The 16331-nt window shown below is 45.6% G+C and overlaps 1 protein-coding gene and 1 non-coding gene across 10 annotated transcripts in view; both read left to right on the top strand.

Annotated features, from left to right (window-relative positions):
- Window positions 1–16331, top strand: part of LOC115141957 (eukaryotic translation initiation factor 4 gamma 1-like) — a 65458-nt gene that overhangs the window by 32244 nt on the left and 16883 nt on the right. For 8 of the 9 annotated variants that reach the window (XM_029681385.2, XM_065000480.1, XM_065000485.1 and 5 more), the window contains exons 8-13: window positions 3018–3157; window positions 11761–11877; window positions 12069–12141; window positions 12413–13300; window positions 14875–14963; window positions 16017–16203. In XM_029681385.2, the coding sequence (XP_029537245.2) occupies window positions 3018–3157; window positions 11761–11877; window positions 12069–12141; window positions 12413–13300; window positions 14875–14963; window positions 16017–16203 (1494 nt within the window). The remainder of the gene's footprint in view (window positions 1–3017; window positions 3158–11760; window positions 11878–12068; window positions 12142–12412; window positions 13301–14874; window positions 14964–16016; window positions 16204–16331) is intronic. The other variant, XM_065000487.1, reaches the window with a different exon arrangement.
- LOC115142282 (small nucleolar RNA SNORA17) lies at window positions 14605–14734 on the top strand. Its single transcript, XR_003865488.1, has one exon. It is a non-coding gene; the product is annotated as a small nucleolar RNA SNORA17 (small nucleolar RNA).

Here is a 16331-nt window from a genome sequence, read left to right as displayed (position 1 = left end):
TCTCAGGCTTTCGCCTGCAACATCAGTTCTGTTATACTCACAGACTATATCTTTACAGTTTTGGAAACGTTAGAAAACACTATCCAAAGCTGTCAATTATATGCATATCCTAACATCTTTTCCTGCAAAATATCCCGTTGAAAACGAGAACGTTTCTTTCCCAAAAATGAAAATACTGCCCCCTAACACCAAGAGGTTAAGCAACAATAGAAAGAGGTGGTGTAAATATTATGAAAGGTGTGTGTGTGTGTGTGTGTATATATATATATGTGTCATAGGCCCTATTATATTTTAAAATCAAATTCCCTAGCCTATACTAGTATCTTTGTAGGCCGTATGTGTAGCACCATAATGGCATGTTCTGTTTTGCTTAGTCATGGTTTAATGATGCATCTTTCCAGTCCATATAGTACAGTAATACAGTTTACACATTCAAAGATTAGCCTACTGGCTACTTTCATTTATTTACCCAAGAGAGCATATAGCGAGCTACGTTAATGTGCCTATGTCATGTATTGGATAACTGCACAATCCTTTGGGCTTTGTCTCATTAAATGTCTTTAATGTAGGGCTCATGAAATGTATTTTAATATATTGCTCATCAGGCTCAGATAACATCAGGTTTGAGTTTCCATGCTAATCAAATCCAAACGTTTGTGTGCTTTATACTTTTAGAATGAGATTTCCGGTTTTGGTGTGAAGTACCGGGTTACCCAGGTGAAAGGGGATTTATTCTCAGGCTGCAACATTTTGTAAAATATTCGACCCCTAGTCCATGCAACTTATGTGACTTGTTAAGCAAATGTTTATTTAAGCTTGACAAAAGGGGTTGAATACCTATTGACTCAAGACGTTTCAGCTTTTCATATTTTATTAATTTCTCTATAAAAATTTTTTTTTTATATGTTTAAAGCATAATTCCGCATTATGGGGTGTGTGTGTGTAGGCCAGTAATGACAAAAAGTCTATGTTTTGTTATTATTGATGCGCTAGTCATTCTCTGTGTTCGGGCGATTCTTTTTTTTAATTCAGCTGTCAGGACACCACTCTAAACTACTCCGCTGCCAGGATGAAATTTGAAATAACTTAATTGGCAAATTAATTTCAAGAAATGGGCATGTTGTAACTGAATCCTACTGCTACAATTGGATGGAGCGAGGCTGTAGCAACGCTCCCTTTTAATATCTCTCGCCATCTCTCACATCACTTGTTGCTGTTTACTGCTAATATGAGAGATGGCTCAATGGCGATGAAATTTGCTGCCAAGCCATACATGTGTGTAATATCTAGCAAGGAGAACAAGAGTAGAAAAGAAGAATAAACGGCGATCCACGTTCTGACATGTATATCTGACCGTAATTTGAGAAGCGAGAACTAGGGGTGCACGATATATCAGTAAGCTAATCAGAACCGGACAATATTGGCTTAAAATCCCGGCATCGGCCCGACGTCTAGTTTAGCGCTGATGTGCAAATCCGATGTCGAAGCGGACCTATATAATGTAGGTAGATGACTTGATGACGCCGCGAAAAATACATCGCTACACGTGCAACACAGCATTCCTAACCTAGCCCACAATGTCTGCTGTGTGGGTCTATTTTGAAGTTGCAAAGGAAGATTAAAAAGGCCATATGCAACGTTTGTGTTGCTATTATTTCCTGAGGGGAGAAAGTGAAATCCTTCAATACCACAAACCTAATTGCTTTTGTTGAAAGTGCATCACCCCCAGACGTTCAGCGACTACTTAGAATAATAGCAGAAAAAATGAAGCTCACACTTCAAATAACTAAACAAGTTCAAGTCGAACAGTCATTTGAACGAGTAAGAACATTTCAGCGAGACAACTTGAAGGCGAAATCCATTAACGCCAAGATATTGGAATTTATTGCCCTTGACAATTTTTAAATGTTTTATTTCACCTTTATTTAACCAGGTAGGCTAGTTGAGAACAAGTTCTCATTTACAACTGCGACCTGACAATCAACCGTTCTGTCGTGGATGATGGCTTTCACCATCTGGTCGAGCACCTTGAGCCCCGGTACACACTACCAAGTAGGCGCTATTTTTCAGATCTAGCCCTACCGGACTTACACAGTATTGTTGAAACGCACATCCATGGGCGTCACTGCTATTAGCTTCACAACTGACATTTGGACCAGCGATATCAGCCCCATAAGCATGCTGTCTGACAGCACAGTGGGTCGACAAGGATTTCGTACTGAGGAAAACCATATTGCATACTCAAGACAGCTGGTTCTCATACTGCTGCCATTGCAATGGCATTTGAGAACATGTTTGAAACTTGGAAACATGAACACACTTCTAGCTCCATTCAAACAACTGACTGGAGAAATAAGCTCATCAACTGCGTCTGCAGCAGACATGACACCCTCTGTCATTGCATTGAAACGCCTGTTCAAAAAACTGCCAGCACAGACCGTGGGGTTAACTTGCAAAAGTACTCTACTAGAGGCTGTGAACAAGCGATTCGGTGGCATTCTCTCTGAGCCTCTTTACTGTGTCGCCACCATACTCTATGCTTGGTACAAGGACAGCTACCTCGATGCAGACAAACATGGTTTACGTGAAATGTGAGACTGCTGGATCGGATGGAAACGGACAGAGTGACAGTGTGCACTGAAGAAGAGAGGCCACAGACAGACAGAGCTGAAACTTCACTACTTGACATGTATGATGAAATCCTGGTTGAGAATGAAACGACTGAACAAATTAACAAAACACAGCATATAAGTGAAAGAAATTGTTTTACTGGTGACGGGGACATACGTAAATGCCAATATGTCTCTGTAATAAAGCCCTATTGTGTGGAAAAGGTCACACTGATTGGCTGGGCCTGGCTCCCAATATTTTAGGGCCGAATGAAATTATTTGAACTGACTGATTTCCTTATAGGAACTGTATCTCAGCGATATCTTTGAAATTGAATCATGTTGCATTTTTATATTCAGTATAATTGTATGCTAATTTAAATGTTTGGGACGTCTCTTTTTCCACAGCAGGGGCATACTACCCGGCCCAACAGCAGTACACGTCCTCCTTGCCGGCTGCTCCGGTTATCATGAACCCTCCCCCCCAGCAGCAGCAACTACCTCCACAGCAACAGATCCAGCCCAAAAGGGAGCGCAAACAGGTACAGGTAAACTCATCACCCCACCTCTACCTGTTATACACCACCTATATATATATATACAGTGCCTTGCGAAAGTATTCGGCCCCCTTGAACTTTGCGACCTTTTGCCACATTTCAGGCTTCAAAAATAAAGATATAAAACTGTATTTTTTTGTGAAGAATCAACAACAAGTGGGACACAATCATGAAGTGGAACGACATTTATTGGATATTTCAAACTTTTTTAACAAATCAAAAACTGAAAAATTGGGCGTGCAAAATTATTCAGCCCCCTTAAGTTAATACTTTGTAGCGCCACCTTTTGCTGCGATTACAGCTGTAAGTCGCTTGGGGTATGTCTCTATCAGTTTTGCACATCGAGAGACTGACATTTTTTCCCATTCCTCCTTGCAAAACAGCTCGAGCTCAGTGAGGTTGGATGGAGAGCATTTGTGAACAGCAGTTTTCACTTCTTTCCACAGATTCTCGATTGGATTCAGGTCTGGACTTTGACTTGGCCATTCTAACACCTGGATATGTTTATTTTGAACCATTCCATTGTAGATTTTGCTTTATGTTTTGGATCATTGTCTTGTTGGAAGACAAATCTCCGTCCCAGTCTCAGGTCTTTTGCAGACTCCATCAGGTTTTCTTCCAGAATGGTCCTGTATTTGGCTCCATCTTCCCATCAATTTTAACCATCTTCCCTGTCCCTGCTGAAGAAAAGCAGACCCAAACCATGATGCTGCCACCACCATGTTTGACAGTGGGGATGGTGTGTTCAGGGTGATGGGCTGTGTTGCTTTTACGCCAAACATAACGTTTTGCATTGTTGCCAAAAAGTTCAATTTTGGTTTCATCTGACCAGAGCACCTTCTTCCACATGTTTGGTGTGTCTCCCAGGTGGCTTGTGGCAAACTTTAAACGACACTTTTTATGGATATCTTTAAGAAATGGCTTTCTTCTTGCCACTCTTCCATAAAGGCCAGATTTGTGCAATATACGACTGATTGTTGTCCTATGGACAGAGTCTCCCACCTCAGCTGTAGATCTCTGCAGTTCATCGAGTGATCATGGGCCTCTTGGCAGCATCTCTGATCAGTCTTCTCCTTGTATGAGCTGAAAGTTTAGAGGGACGGCCAGGTCTTGGTAGATTTGCAGTGGTCTGATACTCCTTCCATTTCAATATTATCGCTTGCACAGTGCTCCTTGGGATGTTTAAAGCTTGGGAAATCTTTTTGTATCCAAATCCGGCTTTAAACTTCTTCACAACAGTATCTCGGACCTGCCTGGTATGTTCCTTGTTCTTCATGATGCTCTCTGCGCTTTTAACGGACCTCTGAGACTATCACAGTGCAGGTGCATTTATACGGAGACTTGATTACACACAGGTGGATTGTATTTATCATCATTAGTCATTTAGGTCAACATTGGATCATTCAGAGATCCTCACTGAACTTCTGGAGAGAGTTTGCTGCACTGAAAGTAAAGGGGCTGAATAATTTTGCACACCCAATTTTTCAGTTTTTGTATGTTAAAAAAGTTTGAAATATCCAATAAATATCGTTCCACTTCATGATTGTGTCCCACTTGTTGTTGATTCTTCACAAAAAAATACAGTTTTATATCTTTATGTTTGAAGCCTGAAATGTGGCAAAAGGTCGCAAAGTTCAAGGGGGCCGAATACTTTCGCAAGGCACTGTGTGTATATATATATATATACATACTCATCACCCCACCTCTACAATACTGCTTTTTTACTGCTTTCATATTGTTTTATTGAACAGATAGGAGGAGCACCAGGTCAGTGAGTTGGATTGGAACCCGTGCCTACTCTGGTAGTCGGTGCGTTGGATTGGAACCCGTGCCCACTCTGGTAGTCGGTGCGTTGGATTGGAACCCGTGCCCACTCTGGTAGTCGGTGCGTTGGATTGGAACCCGTGCCCACTCTGGTAGTCGGTGCGTTGGATTGGAACCCGTGCCCACTCTGGTAGTCGGTGCGTTGCATTGGAACCCGTGCCCACTCTGGTATGCCAGGGTCAGTGGCACTAACTGCAGGACCTCAGGCCAGCCCACGTAACACCTCTACTTAGGTAGACAATCGGGTATCCTCATCCCAGAATGGACAGGTAACAGAACTGGAAACCCCAAGAGATGTTAAGGGCCTGATGTTATACAGTCAATCTTCCCCATCAACCAGAGCAGCGTTTAAATATTTCAGTGATTCTCCCTAAAGGAAGTGAAGGACTGTGCCAATAAAGGGTGTCTATTTTTTTTAAACAAGCATAGTTTCAGTCAGTAAGGTGTCCAACACGGATGCCTTTTCCCCATCATCCACTGTGAAGGTTTAACAGTGCAGTTTTGGTCTACAGCTACTGTGTCTTCCTGTCTGACCTACGCTCATAAAGGTGGATGTGACAGGACTTGGGCTTGTGTGATGATGATTAACACTGATGTGGGTAGTGTTGCAATCTGTCCAGGGAAGATTCTAGATGGGCCTATTCCTCATGATTTATGTTCAGTCAGTGATTTGAATTAGATAACTAACACTAAACTGCTGTGACTCGAGCATGTTCTTTAGGGCTGTAGTACTGATGTGCCTCTTCTCTGGCTGTTGGTGCAGGTGTCCTCAGCTCGTCTGTATTCATCTGGTCTATTAGTGATGCGGGAATGATAGTTACATCATTTATTATTTATCGAGGGAAGTCAGTTTAGGAAAGAAATCGTATTTACAATGATTGACTGCGCTGGGCCAATTGTGCGCCTCCCTATGGGACTCCTGATCACGACCGGTTGTGATACACCCTGGGATTGAACCATCTGTTGTGATGCCTCTAGCACTGCGATGCAGCGCCTTAGACCGCTGTACCACTCAAGGAACCCCATATCACAATATTGTTTTGGATGATATTATATTGATAATTTGTTGACTCAAAGTAACTTTGTAAAATAAATGTGTACTTTTGCCGACACTACTGTACTTTTCACCCTATAGCTTGGGAGGTGTTTAGTCCCAGGTTCCTTAGCTTAGTGATGAGCTTTGAGGTTACTATGGGTTTGAACGCTGAGCTGTAGTCAATTAATATTCTCACATAGGTGTTCCTTTTGTCCAGGTGGGAAAGGGCAGTGTGGAGTGCAATAGAGATTGCATCATCTGTGGATCTGTTTGGGCGGTATGCAAATTGGAGTGGGTAAAGGGTTTCTGGGGCTAATGGTGTTGAGCCATTACCAGCCTTTCAAAGCACGTCATGGTTACGGACTTCATTGCTACTGGTCTGTAGTCATTTAGGCAGGTTGCCTTTGTGTTCTTGGGCACAGGGTCTATGGTGGTCGGCTTGAAATATGTTGGTATTACAGACTCAATCCAGGACATGTTGAAAATGTCAGTGAAGGCACCTGCCAGTTGGTCAGCACATGCCCGGAGCACACGTCCTGGCAATCTGTCTGGCCCCGCAGCCTTGTGTATGTTGACCTGTTTAAAGGTCTTAATCACGTCGGCTACGGAGAGCGTGATCACACAGTCGTCCAGAACAGCTGATGCATGCATGCCTCAGTGTTGCTTGCATGCCTCAGTGTTGCTTGCCTCGAAGCGCGCATAGAAGTGATTTAGCTCATCTGGTAGGCTTGTGTCACTGGGCAGCTCGCGGCTGTGCTTACCTTTTGTAGTCTGTAATAGTTTGCAAGCCCTGCCACATCTGACGAGCATCGGAGCCGGTGTAGTATGATTCAATCTTAGCCCTGTATTGACGCTTTGCCAGTTTGATGGTTCGGCGCAGGGCATAGCGGGATTTCTTGTAAGCTTCCGGGTTAGAGTCCCGCTCCTTGAGTGGCAGCTCTCCCCTTTAGCTCAGTGCGACTGTTGCCTGTAATCCATGGCTTCTGGTTGGGGTATGTACGTACAGTCACTGTGGGGACGACGTCCTCAATGCACTTATTGATAAAGCCAGTGACTGATGTGGTGTTCTCCTCAATGTCATCGGAAGAATCGCGGAACATGTTCCAGTCTGTGATAGCAAAACAGTCCTGTAGTTTAGCATCTGCTTCATCTGACCACTTATTTTTTTTATAGACCAAGTCACTGGTGCTTCCTGCTTTAATTTTTCCTTGTAAGCAGGATTCAGGAGGAAAGAGTTGTGGTTGGATTTACCAAATGGAGGGCGAGGGAGAGATTTGTACGCGTCTCTGTGTGTGGAGTATAGGTGGTCTAGAATTCTTTTCCCTCTGGTTGCACATTTAACATGTTGATAGAGATTTTGTAGAACTGATTTCAGTTTCCCTGCATTAAAGTCTCCGGCCACTAGGAGCGCCGCCTCTGGGTGAGTGATTTCCTGTTTGCTTATTTCCTTATACAGTTGACTGAGTGCGGTCTTAGTGCCAGAATATGTTTGTGGTGGTAAATAAACAGCCACGAAAAGTATAGCTGAGAACTCTCTCTGGGCAAGTAGTCTGGCCTGCAATTTATCACAATATACTCTACTTCAGGCGAGCAAAATCTAGAGACTTCTTTAGAGTTCGTGCACCAGCTGTTGTTTACAAATATGCACAGACCCCCCCCCACCCCTCGTCTTACCGGGGTGTGCTGTTCTATCCTGCCGGTGCAGCGTGTATCCCGCTAGCTGAATATCCATGTCGTCATTCAACCACGATTCCGTGACACACAGGATATTACAGTTTTTGACTCGAAGCGAGGCGACTATCTCTATCGGCACCATCTTTTGTCCTGCCCATTAACCCTCTGAATGGCACACATACACAATCCATGTCTCAATTGTCCCGAGGCTTATAAAAATACTTCTTTAACCTGTCTCCTCCCCTTCATCTACACTAATGGGAATGGATTTAACAGGTGACATCAATAAGAGATCATAGCTTTCACCTGGATTCACTTGGTCGCTATCATGGAATGAGAAGGTGTTCCTAATGTTTTCTACACAGTGTGTAGTGAGCAATTATGTTTGAAACGTGAAATCAGTCAGTCAGTCGTGGCCAAAAGTTTTGAGAATGACACAAATATAAATTTTCAGTCTGCTGCCTCCGTGTCTTTAGATATTTTCGTCAGATGTTACTATGGAATACTGAAGTATAATTACAGGCATTTCATAAGTGTCAAAGGCTTTTATTGACAATTACATGAAGTTTATGCAGAGTCAATATTGCAGTGTTGACCCTTCTTTTTCAAGACCTCTGCAATCTGCCCTGGCATGCTGTCAATTAACTTCTGGGCCACATCCTGACTGATAGCAGCCCATTCTTGCATAATCAATGCTTGGAGTTTGTCAGAATTTGTGGGGGTTTTGTTTGTCCACCCACCTCTTGAGGATTGACCACAAGTTCTCAATGGGATTCAGGTCTGGGGAGTTTCCTGGCCATGGACCCAAAATATAGATGTTTTGTTCCCCGAGCCACTTAGTTATCACTTTTGCCTTATGGCAAGGTGCTCCATCATGCTGGAAAAGGCATTGTTCGTCACCAAACTGTTCCTGGATGGTTGGGAGAAGTTGCTCTCGGAGGATGTGTTGGTACCATTCTTTATTCATGGCTGTGTTCTTAGGCAAAATTGTGAGTTAGCCCACTCTCTTGGCTGAGAAGCAACCCCACACATTGTCTCAGGATGCTTTACTGTTGGCATTACACATGACTGATGGTAGCGCTCAACTCTCCGGACAAGCTTTTTTCCGGATGCCCAAAACAATCAGAAAGGGGATTCATCAGAGAAAATGACTTTACCCCGGTCCTCAGCAGTCCAATCCCTGTCCCTTTTGCAGAATATCAGTCTGTCCCTGATGTTTTTCCTGGAGAGAAATGGCTTCTTTGCTGCCCTTCTTGACACCAGGCCATCCTCAAAGTCTTCGCTTCAGTGCATGCAGATGCACTCACACCTGCCTGCTGCCATTCCTGAGCAAGCTCTGTACTGGTGATGCCCCGATCCCGCAGCTGAATCAACTTTAGGAGACGCTTGCTGGACTTTCTTGGGCGCCCTGAAGCCTTCTTCACAACAATTGAACCGCTCTCCTTGAAGTTCCTGATGATCTGATAAATGGTTGATTTAGGTGCAATCTTACTGGCAGCAATATCCTTGCCTGTGAAGCCCTTTTTGTGCAAAGCAATGATGGCGGCAGGTGTTCCCTTCCAGGTAACCATTGTTTACAGGAAGAACAATGATTCCAAGCACCACCCTCCTTTTTGAAGCTTTCAGTCTGTTTTTCGAACCCAATCAGCATGACAGAGTGATCTCCAGCCTTGTCCTTGTCAACACACACCTGTGAGAGAATCACTGACATGTCACCTGGTCCTTTTGTGGCAGGGCTGAAATGCAGTGGAAATGTTTTTGGGGGATTCAGTTCGTTTGCATGGCAAAGAGGGACATTGCAGTTAATTGCAATTCATCTAATCACTCTTCATAACGTTCTGGAGTATATGCAAATTGCCGTCATATAAACTGAGGCAGCAGACTTTGTGGAAATGTATATTTGTCATTCTCAACTTTTGGCCACGACTGTATATATAATCGTGATAATCGCAATTCGTATTGTATCAGTACCTAAGTATTGTCATAATATTGTATTGTGAGGTCCCTGGCAATTCCCAGTCCTACTGTCTATGGTGGACTTGGCTGGTCTGGTTTCTTAGTACCTCAATGGCAGACTACTGATCAAGTTTTCCTTTTGTTCTACTGCACTCTGTTGGACTGAACTGATTTGTCCCTGTGCTCATCTGACTAAAGTGGACCTGGCTGATCAGGATAGACTGTGCTCTATGGTAGACTGATCTAGTCTGCAGCGCATCTGTTTTCTACGATGTGCCAGGTTTATCGAATTGAGTATCTGTGTTCAGTATATCTGTGCTCTGTATGGTACGGTGGGTCTGGCTGATTTATCACTGGCTGTGGGAGCATGCAGCTGGCTGTGGTTGCTGTGGTGGACTTTGGCCGGCCAAGCTGTCCTGTCCCACGCTGCTCAAGGTCCTTCAGAGACTCTCCCAGTCCCACTAGGAGGATGGTAGACGGGGGGACTGGAGAGGAAGCGCTGCAGCGGAACGCCCCGCAGTGAGTCATGCTTCAGCCAGTCTGTCTGAGTCATGCTGTGTCTTTCTATATGGTTTCAAACATGTCTGCTGGTATTCTGGCAAAAGAGTATGAAGTGTAAAGTTGTTTTTCAGCCGCGCTAAGCAGACTACTTAGTCGTAGCTGTGTTGTAATTGTATCTATTTTTTATTTTGTTAACTACTGCCTTCAAGCAGTGCATTGGCCTGTATTTTCCTCCTCTGCTCTCCATAAAAAATGGTCTCCTCACTCTCTCTGGTCTCTGGGTAGAGGAAGGGGGAGTGAAAGGACATGTCAGCACATAGCTCAGCTCCACGTGGCTTCCATTCTCCTCCCCCTCTGAGCCTGAAGCACAATGGCTGACCTATCTCCTCCCCTTCTCTCTCTCGCTGTCTCTGCTGCTGCTTCTGTGGCATTCCCCGTCTCCCCTCTTCCATCCACTGCCCCTCCCTCTCCCCCAGGAAGAGGCTGAAATATTTAGGAGTGATTGTGTGCACAGAATGACAGAAAAGCAGCTGAGAGAGAACATTTATTTTGTATTTATACATTTTTTGGCACTAGCCTGATCTTATTGGCCGAGTTTTATATTTTTTAAATATATTTTTCTCCCTGAAATCCCTCTTCCCTCTCCCCCTCTCTTTGGCCCCTTTTGACTCTGTAGTTTGGTGGGCGGGGTCGCTTGCATTCCAGTGCTGCAGCTCCACACGGCCAGTCACTCTGGCTTCTATCGCTCGCTCTATACGTGTGTGCGCGAGCTGGGAACGAGGTTCTGCCCTGTTGGCTTTGCTCACTGAGTTGTTAAGGGAGTAGGCTACGTGCGTGTTCCCAGGCCGACAGCTCAACTCCGGCCCCAGGATGAGAGAGGCCTGCTAAGGACTCTGGAGCCTGTCCGTGTGCCAGGTAAATGACTCTACCAGCGGGGGACTGTGCTGTCTCACGCCTGTTGCTAACAACTCTTAGTGTGTGACAGGGAGAGAGGAGAGTTTGTGATAGAAAACATGTGGCTCTGTGTAAGGGCACGCCTTGTGAGTAATCCGTTTTTCAGAAGTTAGAGGGAGTACTGTACGATGTGCTTTTAAATAACATCAAATCTGTTTAGTTTTCTTGGTGTAGTTTGAGTGATCATATGGAGAGAGAAAAGAAAACGCACTGGAATTTGTTCACTTAGCTGAAGTTAAGTTTGTCAAATTTTGTTGGGTAAGAATTCGCTAAAACAAGGCAGCAGTCCATGTAGACATCTTTTTGTCATGCTGCATAGCTGTTGTGGGGCCGGTGTTTCTTGTGTCAGTATGTGAGAAATGTAGCTCTGCTGAATGAGAAGACGCTGCTAGGCCACAGTACAACAAGACTTTTGGAAACGGGGCCTAGCATCATAGAAAGCAGTTGTGACGGCTCTTCTCTTCAGCTTTCTCCTCCCTCTCTCTCCTTTACTCTCGCTCTTTCTCTCGCTTTTGCTCTCCCTCCTTTAGAAAGTGAATGAACCAAGAGCAAATAAGTTTTTCTTTAAGGCTCTCACGCATTCTCTTGCTCCTGTTTTCTATATTGGTATTCTTGTATGCCTCACTGTTGTCTTGTGTCCTCTCTATAGATCACAATACGAGACCCTAACCAGGGTGGTAGAGACATCACTGAGGAGATTATGTCAGGGGGCACTCGCAGTGGCACCACCCCCACACCCCCACAGGTGAGCGACGACTCTTCAGAGGTGAGCTACCGTACCCTTGTCTCCAACCATCATCCCTTTACACAACTTTAGCTACTATGCAGTCACGTAGCTGTCCAATATGAAAAGAAAATGTCTGCCCATCCATTGTTTCTAACCTGGCATAAGGCTGTCATATGGTTGTGTCCACTCGCATTCCCTAATGTTTGGGTGTTGTTCTGTCCCTCCTTTAGTCATCTGGATCAGAGGGCCCAGCTGTTGCCCAGGCCAACGGTGAGAACGTGACACCTGTCATGGTCAGACCAGGTGAGTTGGCCGAGGGGTCAGGTGATCTTGAAAGATGTAGCTGGCTGTCTCTGATTGGTTCACATTCAGTACATAGAAGTAATTTTTTGTGAATTTGAATAAATCACATAGACAAAATGCTCCGTTGGAAAGGTCCCATGCATTTTGACCATCCAATAACGGATTGATAATAAGTGGGTAATTATCAAAAGATGATCAAGTGACGAGGGTAAATTTTAACATTAGTATGGTACTGTTGACCACATCCTCAAGCATCTCTTTTCCTCGTCAGATGACAGAGGGAAACCTGCAGCCACACTCATCACTGGCCCCCCAGCCCTGTCTAAAACCCCTGAACTGGTCAAGACTGCCCCTACAGAGGTCAAACTCCCAGACACGGGCAGTAAATCCCCTTCCTTACCCCAGGACCTACCCATACCCCCGCGGGTAACTACCACCCTCCACACTACTGCCTCTGGCACCCCCCCACCCTCAACTAGTCCCATTGCAGACATGATGGACGCACCAGCCCCGGCCGCTGCTCCAGCCCTATCTGCCCCTAAAGTGCCTGCTTACCCTGCACCCCTACCTGAACCCCGCCCCACTCCTGCAGCTGAGGAGCAGCCCTCAGCCACCAAGGAGGCGCGGGAGGAGGTAAAGGAGAAAGAGATTAAAGAGGTAACGGAGGCTAGAGAAGTGACTACATCATCTAAACCTGAGCCTTCCCTTGCTCCAGTGACCAACCCTAGCAGCAGCACTAACGGTGTGTCTGCCACCCAGCCACTCCCAGAGGAGGAGCCAGTAGCCCTGTCCATCACCATGCCCTCCCTCCAGGCAGCAGAACCCCTGCTGGAGTCTCCCGTCGCCCAGCAAGAGGAGCTCCGTCTGCCCAACGGCTTGCCGCTCCCCAGCTCCCAGGACCCTGAGAAGGTTTCTGCAGAGTTGTCTGAGTGTGACCTCAGCCCCATCGCTGAGCCTGAGGTGACCCCATTACAGAGGGAGGCACCCGCGCATGTCGCCGCCACGGCAAAGCCCGACCCCGTCGTCCAGGCAGCCGTTGCCCCCGTGGTCCTAGCTGACACTGCTATTACTACAGAGGTAACCCCTCGCCAAATTGAAGACGAGATGGACTCTCCACCATCACAGCGCGCCATCCCACCCGGGGAGAATTCTATGCAAGGTCTGTATCAGTCTGACTCTCACTATTTCTCTCTATCTAGATCAGGTTTTCCCAAACTTGGGCAATGCCGTCGGGGACGCCAAATAAAAATGTGATTTAAAAATAAAAAAAACGGGGCTAGACATTTGTTTTGTTTTCTTCTCGTTTCACTGCCAAAAATAAAGTAAAACCATCTAGTGTTCAGCAAAATAACATGTCAAATACAGGTAGCCCAGTCAAATAATTAACATCCAATCACATTAACCGTTACTCTCTCGCGGGAATTCCACTAACTGTCTGTATGTAGCCAAATGTAGCTGCTGCTCATGTTGGTATCTATACTGATGGTGCAAAAGCCATGACAGAGAGACATAGTGGAGTGGTAACGCCCGTGCAAGCAGTTGCTCCCGACGACACTTGGGTACACAGCAGCATCCACCGAAAGGCTCCTGCTGCCAAGGGAATGCCTGACAACTTGATAGATGTTTTGGACACTACAGGGACAATGTCAAATGTGAAGCACCTGAGTGAGTTGGGAGCGCAATTACGCAGGTACTTTCCTGAAATGGATGACACAAACAACTGGATTTATTTTCCCTTTCATGCCCTGCCTCCAGTCCACTTGCCGATATCTGAACAAGAGAGCCTCATCGAAATTCTCTGAAAATTTAATCAGAAGCGACTGACAGATTTCTGAGTATCCTGCCTTGGCAAACTGTGCTGTTAAGACGCTGATGCACTTTGCAACCATGTACCTATGTGAGAGTGGATTCTCGGCCCTCACTAGCATGAAAACTAAATACAGGCACAGACTGTGTGGAATTTGTTTTAAGACTGACATTCTCTCCAATACAACCCAGCACTGCAGAGTTATGTGCATCCTTTCATGCACACTCTTCTCATTAACCTGTGGTGGTTTATTTCACCATTTTTGATTAACAAATAAGGTTTTATATGTAAGATGGTTAAATAAAGAGCAAAATGATTTATTATTATTATTTGTTCCCTGGTTCTATAAGAGCTCTTTGTCACAACCTGGGTCATGGGAAGTGACAAACTCACACTCATTCTTATGTTTAATACATTTATTGTATAGTGTGTGTGGCAGGTTTACAATGATGGCAAAAAACATTTGAAAGTGCGCTGACCCTGGTACCTGAGGGGGTACGCAGCTGGAGGTTGAATGTTTGAAGGGGTACAGGACTATAAAAGGTTTGGGGACCACTGATCTAGATCGATCGGTCTGTCATTCAACCACATTGTCTTTCTTAATTCCTAACCCTACCCCTTGGCACTTTGTGAAGATAAGACATTGGCTAAGATGATCTGCCCCCTGAGGCGCTGCAGTCTGACTGTCTGTCGAGCATGTGTCATGAGGGGCAGAGAGTGACAGGGTTGTGTCTACACTGAGGACACAGAATAGTGGGTACTTGGAATGATAATAGCGCCAACAGAAAGCCATTAAAATAAAACTTTGGAGAGGTGGCAATGTGGTAACCTCTCCACTTTGATTTCTGAGTTTGTGTGTTGGATTGGTATTGAGTGTCAGTCTATAGAGGTTTAGTCTGACTGTGTTGGTGGTGTTCTGCTTGTAGCTGCTGTTTCTGTGCCTAAGAAGAAGAGGAAGATGAAGGATCTGAACAGGAAGGAGGCTGTTGGAGACCTCCTGGATGCCTTTAAGGAGGTCTGTTCACACAAACTACCCACTCCATTCATATCAAATACACCACCCACTCTGTTCATATCAAATACACCACCCACTCTATTCATATCAAATACATCACCCACTCCATTCATATCAAATACACCACCCACTCCGTTCATATCAAATACACCACCCACTCCGTTCATATCAAATACACCACCCACTCCGTTCATATCAAATACACCACCCACTCCGTTCATATCAAATACACCACCCACTCCGTTCATATCAAATACACCACCCACTCCGTTCATATCAAATACACCACCCACTCCGTTCATATCAAATACGCCACCCACCCGTTCATATCAAACACGCCACCCACCCGTTCATATCAAATACGCCACCCACTCCGTTCATATCAAATACGCCACCCACTCCGTTCATATCAAATACGCCACCCACTCCGTTCATATCAAATACGCCACCCACTCCGTTCATATCAAATACGCCACCCACTCCGTTCATATCAAATACGCCACCCACTCCGTTCATATCAAATACGCCACCCACTCCGTTCATATCAAACACGCCACCCACTCCGTTCATATCAAACACGCCACCCACTCCGTTCATATCAAACACGCCACCCACTCCGTTCATATCAAACACGCCACCCACCGTTCATATCAAACACGCCACCCACTCCGTTCATATCAAACACGCCACCCACTCCGTTCATATCAAACACGCCACCCACTCCGTTCATATCAAACACGCCACCCACTCCGTTCATATCAAACACGCCACCCACTCCGTTCATATCAAATACGCCACCCACTCCGTTCATATCAAATACGCCACCCACTCCGTTCATATCAAACACGCCACCCACTCCGTTCATATCAAAGTATTAAGAATGCCTGGTTTTATCGACTAATACTCTTTCCTCTACCGCCCCTCTTTTTCCCTCTGTCTCTCCCCCTATCCGTTCCCACCCTGTTTCTCGCACACTCTCCTCCTCTGACACTCTCTCGCGCACCCCCCTCTCGCTCGCTCTCGCACCCCCTTCTCTTCTCTCCCCCTTTCCAGGAGCAGGTAGTGCAGAGCCCGCCAGAGCAGGCCACACCCACTTCTGCCTCTGACACAGAGGAGCCCCGCCCAGCCACCACCCCTGCCGTCACAGAGGTAGATGAGACGTGGGAGGAGAAGGAGGACAAGCTGGATGCAGAGAACATTGAACCCAAGCCCGGGGATCTGAAGTACCAGTACAAAGAGGGTGGGTTCTGAACCTTGGCCCTAAGAGGCTGTGTAACATTTATATACTTACTTAGAAATGTTATTATCTACACCTGATCTCACAGGGTCTGCCTTTACTGTCAGTCAAGAGGATGCAAAGTTTAACTT

This window comes from Oncorhynchus nerka, linkage group LG14 (assembly GCF_034236695.1).
Source record: "Oncorhynchus nerka isolate Pitt River linkage group LG14, Oner_Uvic_2.0, whole genome shotgun sequence".
Classification (NCBI taxonomy): Eukaryota; Metazoa; Chordata; class Actinopteri; order Salmoniformes; family Salmonidae; genus Oncorhynchus; species Oncorhynchus nerka.
This window is presented reverse-complemented; position numbering and strand designations above follow the sequence as displayed.